We start from the raw sequence: 16196 nt of genomic DNA on the forward strand, positions 1-16196 counted from the left end.
TCCGAGGTGGCAGACCAGGCCAATGACAATCTAAAACAGGGGGTGAGTTTACTCTGGAAACATTCCATGTGTTTATAACATTCGGACTGTTTAGCTCCTTTTGAGTTTGATATATTCACAGCCCCGCGTGCTGTTATTGAGGGACTTTATATTCTGCTTGGCAATGAAAGAGCAATTTTCGGATGGAGATCATGCGTGAAGAAGTTAGACAGTGGAGGTTTTGTATTAATCCCTCTTCTAAATGACATGCTGGAGTGAAGGAGAGGTCTATCCCTCTTTGGTGCCGGCCTCCGCAGCTTGTTGATTAACGAAAGGGGCGAGGAAAGACAATGTCATCATAAAGTCCCAGGTGTATCATTACAAAGGAAGCAGTGTAAGGGTGGACATGACTTACGCTCCCCCTTCAACACTGTCAAGATCCCTTGTGCCTCCCTTTGGCTTGCCTCCTCTGTTTATCACACTCGCTTTTTTTTCTCCTCTATGCACATGCACCGACACACACGCACAGGCTGACTGACAGTTGAAACACAGGCTCTTCTATCTCTGCCCCCCCCCCCCATTCAGTTTTCAGTATCACATCTCCTACCGCCTCCCTCCCTTTCATTCACGAACAAACAGTGTTCATTATTTGTCTCCTCTTCCATCTATCACTGGATAATCTCCCTTCATCTCTACACTCTCTCTCTCTGCTCCCTCAGGAGAACTTGCTGCGTCTGGTCCACATAGAGTACAGCGTGAAGGGCAAGAGGGACCTCCTGAAGCCCGGAAGGGTGAGCATTATGTGGCTAGTGTAAATGTCTCACAGCAACACACTGTTCTGTTATGACATCAGAAGAACAGTATCTGAAGGCCTTCATAGGGTCTAAAACATAGTTAATGTAAGCAGCAATTTGACGGCCGAACATGCCTTTCTTATGCTTTTTCTCTGTGCGTTGTTTCCTTTGGCAGATGTTTGTCAAAGAGGGCACACTCATGAAGGTCTCGAGGAAAAGCAGGCAGCCCCGACACCTGTTTCTGGTAAAAGACACATTATTAGAATGTATTAGCTAGATTTCAAGCCTTTAAAATACAGTTTTTCCCTTTTGTTCCCTCCTGCAGTTTCAAAGTAATAGTTCGACAAATATGCTATTTAGCTCTCTTTCCAAGAGTTAGATGAGAAGACCCTTACCACTGTCAGATATGAGTAATCATGTCATCTAAATCTCTGCAAAAAAGCGAATAAGCATTTGTCGCAAAATGTCAAAGTATTTCTTATAGGCTGTTAAAATCTGAGTTGAGAATGGAACTTCAAGACTCCATGTCTGCATCATTTTGTACCCATTTTCCCAAGATCCAGCCTCACATTTTTGATATCTTTGGAAACCTTGGCATCTCCACTAAAGTTTTAAGGAACACGCCGACTTATTGGGACTTTAGCTTATTCACCGTATCCCCCAGAGTTAGATAAGTCCATACATACCCTTCCCATCTCCGTGCGAGTTGTAACTCTGTCTGCCGCACCCACCGCTAGCCTCACTTAGCACAGATCCTGGAGGTAACCGGCTCTATCTAGCCTACTGCTCCCAATATGCTTCTTGGGCGGAGTGATTTGCTCGCAGCAACTGAACGAACTCCAGGCGAACTCTCTGCTCCTCTCCACGGGGCTTCTCAGGTGCTGCGAGCAAATCACTCCGCCCAAGTAGCAGTGCTTCGCCTTCTGAGAATATAGTTCCCAGTATGTATACAGTTAGAAGATGGCTGTGTCTCATGTGACCTTGTTATTTGTACACGCTGTGACTATACAAATTGTAGTATATGAACATTCTATAACTTTCTATAAACTTTGACTTAAGAGTTGGTATAAGGAGATGCATGAACTTTACCCCACTTTTACTGAAACATCTGGAAACTGTTAACATGAGCAGAGGGTCCCTCCAGGACAGAAGTGTCTTTTTTTGGAGTTATGCCAGATAAAAGGCATCGATTGGTCAGTTTTCTGCTCCAATGAGATACTTACATATACACATATACATATCACGTCCTTGTTAGTACAATGCATAGAATATATACTGTGTGCACACAAAGAAAAGGCAGAGCAACATATTTTGAAGATTGGGTCGGTCGTCCCCCCAGATGTCCATGGAGTCTGTAAATTGATGCTGAAATCTCTGATGTAATAAACCTTTTTGTATAATCGAGAGCAGTGTCAACGAAGTTCCTTCTCCACACATCAGCAACGCAGTGCTGCAACTAAATATACTACAAAATCACAACATGTAAATATGAATATGTTGGCATTATTTTGTCACTTATTGGGAGCAGTAGGCTAGATGGAGCCGGTCACCTCCAGCATCTGTGCTAAGCTAGGCTAGCGGTGGGTGCGTCAGACAGAGTTACGACACACACGGAGATGAGAAGGTTATGTATGGACTTATCTAACTCTGGGGGATACGGTGAATAAGCTAAAGTCCCAATAAGTTGGCGTGTTCCTTTAAAATAAAGTTATGAGAGTTTAAACACAGTTTGGATGCACACCATGAGTTTGTAATGACAAAGGGGTTGTTACATCATTGATTTGCACTACTATAGAAAACACCTGCCATATTGTTGAAGCACTGGCAAAAAATAAAGCCAGTTTGGTCTGTGAAAATATTGGAGAATGTTGGGTGGACATTGGTCTGCGAGGTAGGTGAGGTTGGGAGGGGGGCACGAGGCCAAGGCTGTAAGACCTCCGCTTGGCACCACACCCATCCAGAAAGGGCCTCCCTCTCCGCCTTTCTCCTCTCCTCCCCTTTCAGGACTTGTTTTCCAGGGCCCCACTTCCTTACAGGATGTTTGGTGTGGGTCACTGGATGCTGGCTTCCTGTGTATTGGGAGGGGACTGACAGCAAAGTGAAGGCCAGACACCCTGTAGAATGCAGGGAGGAGGAGGTGGCGGAGGAGGCGTGGTGGTGCTACACAAACACATAACGTGAAATAGAGAAGCCCACTCTATTGTTCCATGTGCAATCAGTGCTGTCTCATGTTATGAATTATGCTTGAGCTACATATCCGCAGGAGAAGCATTTATGATTTTGGCTTAGTGGATCGGATCAGAATATAACGTGAAGATATGGATTGATGTTTGTTCTATCTTTATCTTCATTTTGCTCTATTCCATCATTCTCCCAATCCCTCTAAAGAGAATGCAGTTGAGCGATGGCTGAAAAGGGTTGGTGGTTGACACTTGTAGGCTATTAAGGTTACATAGCCATTCACTCCCTTGAAGTTGACGGCTTCAGTGGGTCAGGTGTTATTTATGGGCTTTTAAGAAAAGAGAATCCAAACAACGGTGAAGATGAAAGCCATCACTCACCTCAGAGACAGAGAGAAGCTGCAACCATGTCACAAGCCTGGGCTCAAAGAAGAAAGAGAAATGGGGTGAATGAGTGAGGGAAGGGATTAAAAGGAGGATGGAGATGGAGAAAACTGGAAGAGGGAAGAGAGTATGAGTGAAAGAGGCAGGTGAATGAGGTGAAGGGTTACTGGATGAGATGAAATGCCACTGTTGAAAAACTAAATGCCCTTAGGTGCCAAAGGGTCAAGTAGGAACATATTGCATCTCATCTGGGAAAGTCGTTTGTGAAGTCTGTTAACATGGCACTTGGTTGGGTTTCTGTGGAAGGAATCTTCGAGTAAATGAGCAGCACAGGGTGGAGCAGACAAACTGTGGTGGCTGCAGCCCAGAGGTCGGAGGCAGGGCTCGGGGCTTGGCTATCGTCCACTGTTTTGTCTCTAGCCTGTCAAGCCAGTGAACCCGTAACTTCTGCTGTTTGTGTTGTTGTTGTTGTGGTGAAGGTGGCCGGTTCCACCCAGTTTTGGTTCTCAGTGTAGCATGAGAAGGCTGGAAGGGCGAGGTGAGGCCTGGAGCCCGGAGCAGGGTGGAGAATTCCTGGATGCTGCCTTTACGGCCCCAGCGGATGTTTAGAGCACACATTAGGTGTGACCAGTGATGTCATCTCTTTTGTCTGGGAAGAAATGAAATACCTCTCGTAACACAATGGACTACTCAGTGTGTTCAGGGGATCACAATACTTTTCGTCTGATAAGCAAATAAACACTTTTAATGCCTTATTTTGTTGTGTGAATACATGGGAATTTTGTGTTTAGGGGTAGCACAGATGTGTGAACACTGTGAAAGGAAACATGATTTAAGTAATTGAGCCCAGGAAGTTGCTTTCAAGAAAGAAAGACTAAACAAAGAGGTGTGTGCTGCAATTTCTGCTATTTCTCTCAAGGTAACACCACCACCTTTTGGTAATTAGGGGGTATTACAACCTGAATAAGTTTTACATTCCCAAAAAGTGAAATCTAACATAATATACCTCTTCTTTCCTCTTTCTATGTTCTTTATCAGATGAACGATATAATGCTGTACACCTACCCTCAGCAGGATGGAAAATACAGACTTAAGAACACACTTTCTCTCTCTGGGATGAAGGTACATTAACATTTTTCTCTGACAATCTCGGCTCATCTCCAACTTTATCACTTTACGCAATGGCTGAACTGTGATGTGTTTTGCCCCTCATACACACACACAGGTGAGCAAACCTGTCCTAGACAACGTGCTGAACTGTCTTAGGATTGAGGTGTCTGACATCACTATTACACTCTCAGCCAGGTGAGCATCTGACTGCCAAAAGCTTGAAATCAATGTCTGTGAATTTGAAAACTTGCCCAAGGCTCCTTTTCTCCTGTAATTAAAAACAACTCTCTACGTCAAGTCTAAAGCCTTTCAGCAGGATCAGCTGTAATTGTTTGTCTGCTTCTGTCTACAGTTCAGTTGGAGAGAGGGAGGACTGGTTCCACACATTGAGTCGAGCCATAGCAGACCATGCTGCAGGACTCTGTACGTTTGGTGGTCCCTGCAGTGAGGTAAGAAAACTTAAGGCTCTTTGATGAAGTTAGAGCTATTTTTCATCTGGGTTGTTTCACAAAATGTTGCTACTGAAACTATCTGTTATATTCCTTTAACTAAGACTTATAATTAGTTGTGTTTTACAGACAGTAACATCTGTTTATAAAATCTCGACATCATTCTCACCTCGTCTAATGTCACCTCGTATGTATCCACAGGCCCGTGAGAAGTTGTGGATGGCCCTGGGTGAGGCTGCTCCTGTACTGGTGCCAGTTTCTCATGTGATGATGTGCATGAACTGTACCTCTGACTTTAGCCTCACGCTGAGACGACACCACTGCAACGCCTGTGGCAAGGTCAGACACACAGAATTGCAAAAACTACTGTGACTCGTTGTGGTTGACTTATCCTAGGTTCAAAATTTAATCTCTACAAATTATCGAATGAAAGAGTAATAATGTCACCAAACAAGTGACATGCTTTAAATAGACATTTTTAATAATGTATCATTTTTGGTCTTTTGGTTCAAATATCAAGTATCCTAAGGTCAAAGATAGCCCTTCTATGTAATATGTAAATCTATGTCTATGTGCGGTATGTAAATCTTTGTATTCTGTCTCTCTGAGCAGGTGGTGTGTCGTGCTTGTTCCAGGAACAGATACCCACTGAAGTACCTCAAAGACAGGGTTGCCAAAGTGTGTGACCACTGCTATGCTGAGCTCAGGAAAAAAGGTGAATCTCTGCTTTCTGTATGTAGAAGTGTCTCACTGTTGGGGGAGTACAGCGGAAAGAAAAATATCTTGGTGTGATGCTTCCTCTCTGATATGGTATTAACTGTGTTTGTGTCTGTAGGTGGCAGCGTGTCGGGGGCATGCGGTAACTCCAGCCCTCGGACTCACCGAGCCAGCCGTCCCCTCTCTGCTGTCTTCCAGAGCCTGCAGCCCCCGAGTTTGTGGAAGAGCAGGAAGAGCACCTCCCCTCTCAACCAGGTGGACTACAATTGCCATCTATACCTCTTGTCATTTCATGCATCACATGCATTTGCATTTGACAAGACTCAAAATATGGCATCTTTTAATAACAATGTATCCCAGACTAATTTTACTAACTTAGTGTAAATATGATCATGATGGACGTTAAGGTGAGGATAGAGACGCCTCATTTGACTTATTGTTTTGTTTGGATGAAAACATGCTCACTTTCAACACATAATACCTACTTTAGTGTTACAGTAGGTATTTTACTTATGATACAGTAGGTATTTTACTTAATATTCAATAAGTAAAGAATGTTCCCTGACCGGGAATCGAACCCGGGCCGCGGCGGTGAGAGCGCCGAATCCTAACCACTAGACCACCAGGGAGTTGTAACATGTGTGTCAAGCTTGTGTACTCGAATGTCTGGCATGTATGACAACTGATACACTGAAGAAGCTAGTGTTATAGTGCAAAACAGCTGCGAGTAGGGTTCACTATCTACCTCTCTACCCTTCATTCCTATCTTCAGGGGTTGGACAAAATAACAGGAATGTAATGCAATCCTGAAACTAGATTTGGTATCCTTATTGTCAATTCTTGTTGAAACTGTTTGTGGCCTTGTTGTTCTTGTTGTGTTACCTTATATTGCCAAAGGTTCAGGTTATACTATGACAGTGTTTCTCAACGGGGGTGATACAGCCTCCCCGGGGGCGTTCAAAGGATGGGGGCACTGGAAGCAATATTTTGGAAAGGGGCGCGTTGAGGTACCCTTGCGGGCGTTTGTTTTAAGGCAAGTTTACACCAAAGATTCACAACAATACAAGTTTACACTTTAAACTACTTTTGCAATGGTCTGCAACATTAAAACCTGCCAGTTTAGGCCACTGCGACTGAACAGGTGGTGTATCGTCACTCTTCTCTTTTAGTGTTTCTGTCAGCTTCGTGTGGCGCAGCTCCGTGCTGCCTTCATGATAACAGGACGTCAGAGTATCATCTTATATGAACTCTGTACTGCAGCGCTATAAATTGGTCTTGTCGTAAACTTTAAAGTCTTCATTAAACATTAACATAATTTATCTTTGATAAGTCTACGAACATAGCCGTCAAACATTTTTCATTCAATGATATGCATTTTTGATGATTTTTGAGGGGTAAGGGACCTGGAAAATGGATAGGGGGGAGCTTGCGCAAAAAAGGTTGAGAACCACTGTATTATCCAGTCCTTCTATCTGTGTATCTGCATTAATGTAGGATAATGTGTATCTAATGTGTCATGCATTTCATCAGGTGTCGCTTACTGTGGAGGGCTCCACCATGAGTGGCAGCCTGCAGCGCCGGAAGAAGAGCAAGAGGAAGTGGAAGCGACTATGGTTCCTCCTCAAAGACAAGGTGCTCTACACCTTCACAGCCCGTGAGGTGAGGGGGCACAGAGTCTCCCACACCAGCCCAAAAACACTTGCACACTCTCATAATCACTTAATCACAGAGGCATTTCCTCGCTACCTTTAACTATCCTTTTTCTTCTTCACATCTGAAACAATGCAGTACAGAACTATTTAACACTCATATTTCCTCCTGGGCAGAACACTTTATGAGACTAATGAAGGGATTCTCTGTGCTCTCTCTCTGTTTTTCTTTGACAAGTGTGCATCTGAGTGTTGCACTGCTTTGTTCTTCTTGAAGCATGAAATCATTGTTATTTGCATTTTGCTGCTGACAGCAAGATTGGTGTTTTTAACTCATTTGCATTTGTGTTTAATGTCTTCACTCTGGTTCCTTCTTCAGGATAAAGCTGCTTCAGAGAGTCTACCTCTGCAGGGCTTCACCGTCAAGCTGACAGAGAGGCCAGAGGGAGAAGAAAGCAGCAATGTGTTCCATCTATACCACAAGAAAACCCTTTACTATACATTCAGGGCTGATGATCCAAACACTGCTCGCAGGTCAGCACTGGTGCTTTGTTTATGCAGAAATGGCTTTTTTTCTGTATCGGAGCTGAAGTGTTCATTAAAATCACATTCCCTGACCGGGAATCAAACCCAGGCTGCGGCAGCGAGAGCGCTGAATCCTAACCACTAGACCACCAGGGAGCTGTGAGCACAAGGTTTCCTCATACTCCCATATGACCTGTATATCTCATGGAAGATTGTTGTCCTAAGTGGTAGTGAGAGTGCATTTGTTTATCTCTTCCAACTTAATCTGATCCGTACAAAAGGCACCAATTACCATAATGACTGTTGACAATGTATCTGGATCAGCTTGTTACATACTGTCAGCTTAAAGGTGCAGTAAGCGATGCTGCGCCAAGATTTTTGATGTTTGAACTCAACTGCCAAACAAATATAGCCTGGTTGACACCAGGCCCTTCTCAGTTGTAACTGAGAGTGGGTCTGGACCGTTCTCTTAATACATCCATGGTCTGGACAAGCTTCATTCGCAGCTCATTTCCAAAGGGGTGTCACCAACAGACGCCGCTCAAATGCCTCTGGGCGCAATTGGATAGTCCTTCAACCAATCAGACCAACGATCCGGGTGACGTAGCAGCGACAGCGGCATCAACGGGTTGCTGCGCTTCGGTGGCCGTCATGTTGAATGTAAACAAAAGGCTGCTTGCCGTCGCTGCGCTATCGTCATCGTGTAAAGCCCGCCTCAACGGTTGTGATTGGTGCCTCGATTTGGAAAAAATGGAAATGGGCTTGAATGGGCTCTTGGCCAGACTGACTTGCAGAGCAAATCTCAAATTTGCCAGAAGTTCCTCAGGGTTTTCCCAGGCTAAAACAAATACACCCCTCCTTCAGAATCTCCGCCCCCCCAGATTCATGGACACGCCTTGCCATAGCGACGACTTCTGTTAGTGTCTCTGCTGACTAAACGAAATATGGCAGTCGATATTAGCTCACGTTAAGTTGTGGATAAGCAAACTGTCGCTACTGCTGCAGTAGCCATTAGAAACAATAGCAAACGGACGAGGTTAAACTGACCTGTTGAAAACAGCAAACAGTGAAACAGCGAAGCTAACGTTATTAGGCCGGCTACACACTGGCTGCGTCGCGTAGGCGTGTCAGCTGCGTGGCATGTCCGTTTATATTTCAGCTCCTATGTTAACAGGTTAGAGCTTACACACTGCCTGCATGACACGCACGTCTCAGGCGCAGCTCGAGCCGTGCCGAAAACGCACGCATAATAGAAATAAAACCGACGCCTATTTTTCACGCAACACGTAATCGTGTTGGAAGCGTTTCCAGGCAAAATAGAATAGGAAATGTGAGATGTTTATATGTAATTTTGACACGAATACATATTAATAAATGATATGTTGATGTCTGAAAGTCTCTAGGTTTTGATATAAATGCAGATATAAATGTAATTAAAAAAAAATAATCGATTTTCTAATATTGCACCTGTCAATACAGAACGAAATATTCTGTAGCCTATTTTGCCGTCAATACTGCCGACGTCTTTACTGTAATCAAACCAGTCTATATTTATGTTTAACATGGTATTTCATTTTATCAATGGGAAACATACATGTGTACAGACAAGGCTAGCAGCAGCAGCGCCGCGTCAGACACGTTTCTGGTGTGTAAAGACACGCCAGCCGCCACGCAGCTGACACGCAACAGAAACGCCACGCTCACGACACGCAGGCAGTGTGAAGCCGGCCTTACTCACTTGTCCATAATGACTAGAGCCCTTATCAGTTTTCACTCCTTTGAAATCACAGAGGTTTCTTTTCTTTTTTTTTTTTCTTTTTGTTTGTTTTGCATGTACACAGTCAGGTCTGTGTAGGAATTCAATTTTCTTTTTAGCGCACACAGAAAAATAGAGCACTAGGTGACGGTGAGGAGATATTCGCTGAATTTGACAAAAAGTGTATTGGATTAACATCACTTACTATACCTTTAATTATCTCAGGGTTTTTCTTTGTAAAAAGTGTTAAGTGCATATATTTTTTTACATATGTGTAGTAGCAAACAAGCAAATGTTATGAAAAAGTACTAGCCAATCAGAGGCAGAGTAGGGCGGGTTGTCGCGGAATGCGAATGGGGAAAAACGTCAATCAAACTACCGTAAATAACAGGCTGTGCTCCTGCCAATGACTGTGAAAGAGGTCATTTGGCATGCGGACTGGGAAATTTCCCAAAATTCTCTTGCACACCAAGTGTGCGCCATTGGTTGAGCTACCGCATGCCAATGGTGGCACACGTGCCTAAGGTTGCCAACCCCTGCTATAATGCAACCAGTAGTATCTGTTTCTGCATGATAAAAGCAGTAGTCTGGGAGGGGTAAAGTGACTCTGTCATGTCAAATCAGTGGAGTGCCCCTTTAAGTTTTCCATGAACCATTATGTTAAACGTTTTTTTCTTGTGTTCTAGATGGGTCAATGCCATGGAGGAGGCTACTGTTTTATAGCACCTGCTCAATTAAATGAACACGCCCTGCTGTCTGTGACTGATAGAACTCCTCCGTGGAGCACAACAAAGCTACCTGCTGCTTCTGAACTCAGACCATCAGTAAGAATTCATCACATCTGACCTGTTGTTGTGGAATATGTGAAAATGTAGTCACCAGGGGGATCTTAGACAAGCCTGCCACCCAATGGTAGGAAGGTAAAAGTGGGGGATGACCATAGACTGTACATTAATGGACAAGGCAACCGGTTCGGCGAAGTGCTGCAAATGCGGAAGTGCCTTAAACCTGCTTTCTATCTGAATTCCAGCAGGGGGTGACTCCTTAAACCTGCATTCTCTCTGAATTCCAGCAGGGGGCGACACGTGCGGTTGCAAAAGGAGTTCGGTTTCTGTAGAAGTCTATGAGAAATTGACCCACTTCTCACTTGATTTATTACCTCAGTAAACACTTTCATAATGAGTTTATGGTCTCAGTCGCTAGTCTTAAGTCTTCTGCAACACAGAATCATGTTCATTTTTTGAATTATGGTCTCGTTGATTTTAAAATCGCCAATAAAGCGATAAAGCAGGGGGCTATGATGTGATTGCCAGTGAAAGTGTGTAACGTAACGTAGAGTGTAAGCAGCTCCTCCCTCACTCCTCCCTTTAGTCTAAAATCGTCACATCCGCAACCAGGATGGCTGAACCCGTAACGGAAAACTCGACGACTCATAGCAGATCTTCACAAACCAATGGGTGACGTCACACATGCTCTGTCCACTAATTTACAGTCTATGGGGATGACGCTATGTGGAAGGGAGCAGTGGAAACCTCTTGTTGGAGTATGATCTAACATATGAAGACGCTATGGTTTCCAACGCGCTGATCCAGCCGAGTTCACAGAAGCCTTCACTTTTTAAGTGCAGCTTGGATACATCAAATGCTTCATCCAAAAGAACATTTTATTCCCTCTGTTTCACCTTTTTACAAGGACCATCCCACACACAAAACAAGGTCTCCGAGTCAACTCTTTTCTTTTTCTGGAAAGCGTTGTCTTTCCACTGGATTCCACTCTTTTTTTTCTGGAGGAGAACGTCCCATCCTTCATTTTTCTATGTGAGACAGTTACAGCCTGTGTTCTGTGATGGGTATAACCTCACAAACAAACTTTGCTCCATACTGTGGTAGTATTTGCAGTATTCGTTTTAGAGAGATATTTGGTATTCTGAATATATATTATGAAATATACACTGCAGATATTGAAGTGAATTATAGGATTTGCTTGTATAGAAAAAAGTATGTTCTGAGTAAGAGGTCATCTTAATCATCCCAGTGTGTGTACATTATATTTCTTGTGGAATTTTACACAGTGTTGCTATTATGTTGAACCTACAAAGCTATGGAATGACCTTCAGCATGACAACCAGTCAACAGTATTTCTAAGGATGAACACTATCAAAGATACTTTGTATTTGAATATCTAGGTTTTGAAAAAGAAAAATGTCAGTTCTGAAGTTGAAATTGATTTCTTCCAGTTGAATGCAGTGCAATTTGCAATTGATGATGAATGTGCCCTTACATGAAATTGTACTCCTTGTCCGTCTTTATATTATCAAAGTACTGTACTAAGGTCATGTCTCCAGAAGAGACCTTAGAAAACATTCACTTTTTATCTACTCTTATATACATTAACCTTCTAGTATTTTTAATCCCGTTTCAGCCCAGTAACATAAGAATATACTATTGTGCCATTTTTATTAATGCCTTGTTCATGCTGTATATACACTGCTGAATAAAATCACACTTTAAACACTTGGACTTAATGGAAACGGCTGGGGGAAAAAAGCCATTGTCATACTACCTATAAACTGCCAGTGTTAAGAGTCATCTGAGCCCCTCATGTCTGCAGCTGTAGGATGGATACTGAAGTTTCACTCTTCTCTACTATTCTTACATAATCTGGCATTCATAGTTTCTCTTAGCCCAGCTCCATTCGGAATGCAGCTGTACTACATGTGATTTTTCATCTGTCAAACTACATTATTTCTAAAGCACACATTTGTTCATCACGTACTGTTCAGCTTTTCTACCTGTTTCTTATGTACCATACTTATAGTGTTATTATGGATTGTACCTCTTGCATATAGTGCATTGTAAATGTTCATGTATATAGATACAATATACAAAAATAAACTCCTTCAAAAAGTTTACTGCATGTGCTTTCAGTGCTGTGCTGCCAGATCTTACATATGAATCTGTGTCTTTATTATAAGTTACAAAACATAAACTGAGTGGAACATGAACACCTGTACAATGATACCCATTCCAATACAGTATCCCCTGTATAATTATACTACCATTGTGAAGCGCAATGTTACTTTTTTGTTGAGAATACATCAGAACGGTTCGCTTGTGAATGAGGGACCCTCATTATGCTACCGTGGAAGTGTGGTGCTATTTAGAGCCTTGTTAGAAGTATAGAAATAGCGTTTTCTTTTTACTTTATCCGTGCCCCGACAACTAGCGTTATAAGCTAATTAGCAGTTTGCGCTAAAACTGGTCACATTCTATTAGCATGAAAACATAACCCAGAGAACGGTCGACTCGGTACACATGTTATTAACCCCTAGGTTCATTTTGTGCCGGATTTCTCCTTTAAGGCCGTATTTTGTATATACACAATTGCATTTTATCATAAATTGCTCATATTATTCTGTCATACTGTATTCTGTCTACTCAACCCCTACAACTGTAAGCCCTATGTATATTAATATATACAATTTAGTACAAAAACACTGCACACTCAAAATAGCCATGTCTAACACAATCTCAGCAGCTATGAGCCTCACAAAAGCCGTACTTTACTTTACTTTCCTGTGTGTGTCCATTGTACAGTATGTGTGCATTGGCAAACAGTTCAGTTAATTTTCTCTTTCATCCAGCAGAGGGCAGCAGTACATCATGCCAAACAGATCTCATTTGAACTGTATCAGTAACATGCTGGTGACTGAAAACTTGAGAGTTCCAAATGCATGTTTCTGTTTGTCTACCAATATAAACTTGGTGTTGGGGGGTATTTGAGTTTACATAGTTCAAAGAAGATGAATGAAATGTTATAACACAAGATTAGTTTTCACTTGCAGAGCAAATTTATAATTTATAGTGCATGATATGTACTAAATGTTCAGGCAGCTTCGTTGTTTTCCTCAATAATGGACAATTAAGAGAAAACTTGAGGTGTCAGTATTGAAAACAAGAGAGAGAAGGAAAGAGTGCAATGCTATTAGGAAGTAGTGTGACATGTATCATCTACCAGGCATCAACTTTATGCTGCAGGTATACTAGGTCTTTTCTACACACACACACACACACACACACACACACACACACACACACACAGATGCATAAGACAACATTTCAGTTGATTTTCTTATCATACTGCTATTACTTTTGCTTGGGAATATTGTTAGTGATTATATAATGGTATTTCAAGGTGTAATATCAGTGCAGATTGATACAATCAATACTCAATTTGAGATGTCTTTGAAAATTAACTTTAAATGAACATCTGTTCATGAAAAGAGTAAGAAATATAACAGCAAACTTCACAGCAGTAATTCCACAAGTGATGGTAAACTAACTGTCCAAGCTAAACCTCTGAAGTTTGAATCTGATAGTTCAATTGACATAACTGCAGCTGACTAATCTGTTACTTTACAGGAAATGTGTAGAATTTCATTTTGGAAGCAGTTTGCAAGACTCTACTTCTGATCATCTTTACTTTTTTTTTTTTTTTTTACTGTGATGTCCTGAGGTTTCACAGTTCTTGTCAGCACCTATGTATTACTTCAAAGGTCTATGATGCCCCCACTAAAAACAAGAACTACTGTATTTGTCAAGCCATTTAAGTGATACTGCAATCCATTCATTTTCACTACACTGATTAACCCAGGGGAGACACTCTAATTATACAGTAGGTCAAAGTAAGGTGACATATTTGTATTGCCCAGAGGGATTACACATCATTACGGCTAACGGTTGCCTTGTTGCTGATGTAATTTGGCCAAATATAAAACACACATTCCCATCCGCAGACACCATAATGAGCCCTTCTTTTCTCTAGGCTTTTCACTTCCCAGCCACAGCCAGAATGCTGGGTAACACGAGCCATCTCAGAGTTAATTAGTTATACCAAAGAGTTCCACTAAGCCAAAACAACCAAGTCAGACAGAGATGGACTGCAACCATCAAAGCAGTGCTAGCATAAATATTTAAAGACAAAGAAAAAGCACAAAACATTTTGGCCTATTTCTTTTTCAACATCTGCAATATTAATGGCTGTAGAGTTAATAAGAGCAGGCCCGATGTGAGATCTTACTAAAGAAAAGAAATGTGTGGCTTTAATTTATCGGCCAGTACAAGGAGAGATCAGGACCAAAAGATCATTTTCAATTAGATGAATAAAGATGAAGTGATTGCATGTCAGTCAGAAAGTAGGCAGAACAGAAAATAGGCATATTGGGGTTGCTCTAGATACATGATCCCAGGAGTGTCAATGACCCAATACTTACTTGAAGTACCAAAAGAGAGAGAGAGAAGTGAGAAAGGCATTGTAAGCAGGGAAAGTTGTTCATTTCAAGCACCTGAAAGTTAAAGACACCTTGTTCCACTTCTCATCTTGAGCATGAAGTCACATGCAAACACATTCACAAAACCTTTCCCTTGGTAGCCAGGGAGCCAGAGATGCAGAGAGTGATTAGGTAACCTCCTGCAAGTAAGGAAGAAAAGAAAGAAAAGGACCTCTAAACAAAGTAAAAAAAAAGGTCAGCTTCTCCTTGTACACACTCAAAAGGTTTCAAATCTATATCCAGGAGGCCAATAAGAAATCCAAGATAGAGTGCCTGTATTGCATTACCAAAACTCCAAGGCTACGCAGGCCAAAGGTTCAGAATCAAACTGAGATTATTATGATAAATCAATAGGAAAAGCGGAAGATGGTGTGAGATTTAAGTCAAGATCAGACAGTGAAACAGACTGTATGGTGGCATTTCAAAGAGGCCAGTCTTCCTTCCCAAGCTGAGTAACCTACATGACCTGTTTGCAACTTTCCATGCTGTAATCTCAAAATAATTTTCCAAAACAATACTGTAGATTAGACACACCTGACCAAACTCTGAGGTAAGGGTTCTTTGAACGGGAAGTGTTCCATCTGATCTTTGTTCTTGTCTATTGCTCCTATCTACGTGAGAATGATAGAGAACATATGCTAGACGATAAGTATGAATGACAGCATAAAATAAGCAGCTGAGTAAACTAATGAACACAACAGGGCCAAAGCCCTACTGATATTCCAGCTCAGTGTCTCACCTGCTGTGTGGTGGCTGGCACAACATTTTAAACCAGAGACAATACAAACACTTTTAGATGTTCTTTTGTCATTTTTTGTCACGACTTGAGAAGAAAGTCACTTTGACAGTTTGCAAAAGAGGAAAGTATTACGCTGCTTTTAGAGATAACCAACCCTTTAGCCAAAGGTTTTTACAAACATTATGTTGCCATGCACAGTATGAGCTAAGTCAACCCAATATCTGTCGCAATACTGGTTTACCTCAAGGCCATTTGAATGAAGAACCTGTTAAACTTCTCTATGTCCACAAACATGCAGTTATCGGCCTTGAAAAATGAAAAGGGTGTATAGGAAAGAAGAGGGGACTGTGAAAGGCAACACATTGAAAACAGCTGAAGAGAGTGAATGAGATGCAAATTGAGGACAGATGAAGAAAGGCAGATTCAGTCTGTGACATGTCTCTTGATAAAAGGACTATTTATCTCCTTTTTCCAGGGATTGTTTTTCATCCCTCCCTGCCTCTGTTCCTGTCTGTTCCTCTCATTACTCACTCTGATGTTTGCCCTGGCACCGCTGGGATGGCAGAAATGGCCATCACAACAGGA

At 42.1% G+C, this 16196-nt stretch overlaps 1 protein-coding gene and 1 non-coding gene across 4 annotated transcripts in view; one reads left to right on the top strand and one right to left on the bottom strand.

Annotated features, from left to right (window-relative positions):
• The window catches only part of fgd5a (FYVE, RhoGEF and PH domain containing 5a), a 34132-nt gene extending 23651 nt beyond the window's left edge, over positions 1-10481 (top strand). For 2 of the 3 annotated variants that reach the window (XM_031278207.2, XM_031278215.2), the window contains 12 exons: positions 1-42; positions 699-770; positions 949-1017; positions 4376-4459; positions 4563-4642; positions 4800-4896; positions 5098-5235; positions 5509-5611; positions 5732-5868; positions 7144-7272; positions 7642-7796; positions 10230-10481. The exon at positions 1-42 is cut by the window's left edge and continues 17 nt beyond it. In XM_031278207.2, coding sequence (XP_031134067.1) covers positions 1-42; positions 699-770; positions 949-1017; positions 4376-4459; positions 4563-4642; positions 4800-4896; positions 5098-5235; positions 5509-5611; positions 5732-5868; positions 7144-7272; positions 7642-7796; positions 10230-10266 — 1143 coding nt within the window. In that variant the 3' untranslated portion in view covers positions 10267-10481. The remainder of the gene's footprint in view (positions 43-698; positions 771-948; positions 1018-4375; positions 4460-4562; positions 4643-4799; positions 4897-5097; positions 5236-5508; positions 5612-5731; positions 5869-7143; positions 7273-7641; positions 7797-10229) is intronic. The other variant, XM_031278224.2, reaches the window with a different exon arrangement.
• On the bottom strand, positions 6171-6242 carry trnae-cuc. The gene has a single exon. It is a non-coding gene; the product is annotated as a tRNA-Glu (tRNA).
• Positions 10482-16196: the final 5715 nt, after the last annotated feature.

The sequence above is a fragment of the Sander lucioperca genome, chromosome 6 (genome assembly GCF_008315115.2).
Source record: "Sander lucioperca isolate FBNREF2018 chromosome 6, SLUC_FBN_1.2, whole genome shotgun sequence".
Lineage (NCBI taxonomy): Eukaryota > Metazoa > Chordata > Actinopteri > Perciformes > Percidae > Sander > Sander lucioperca.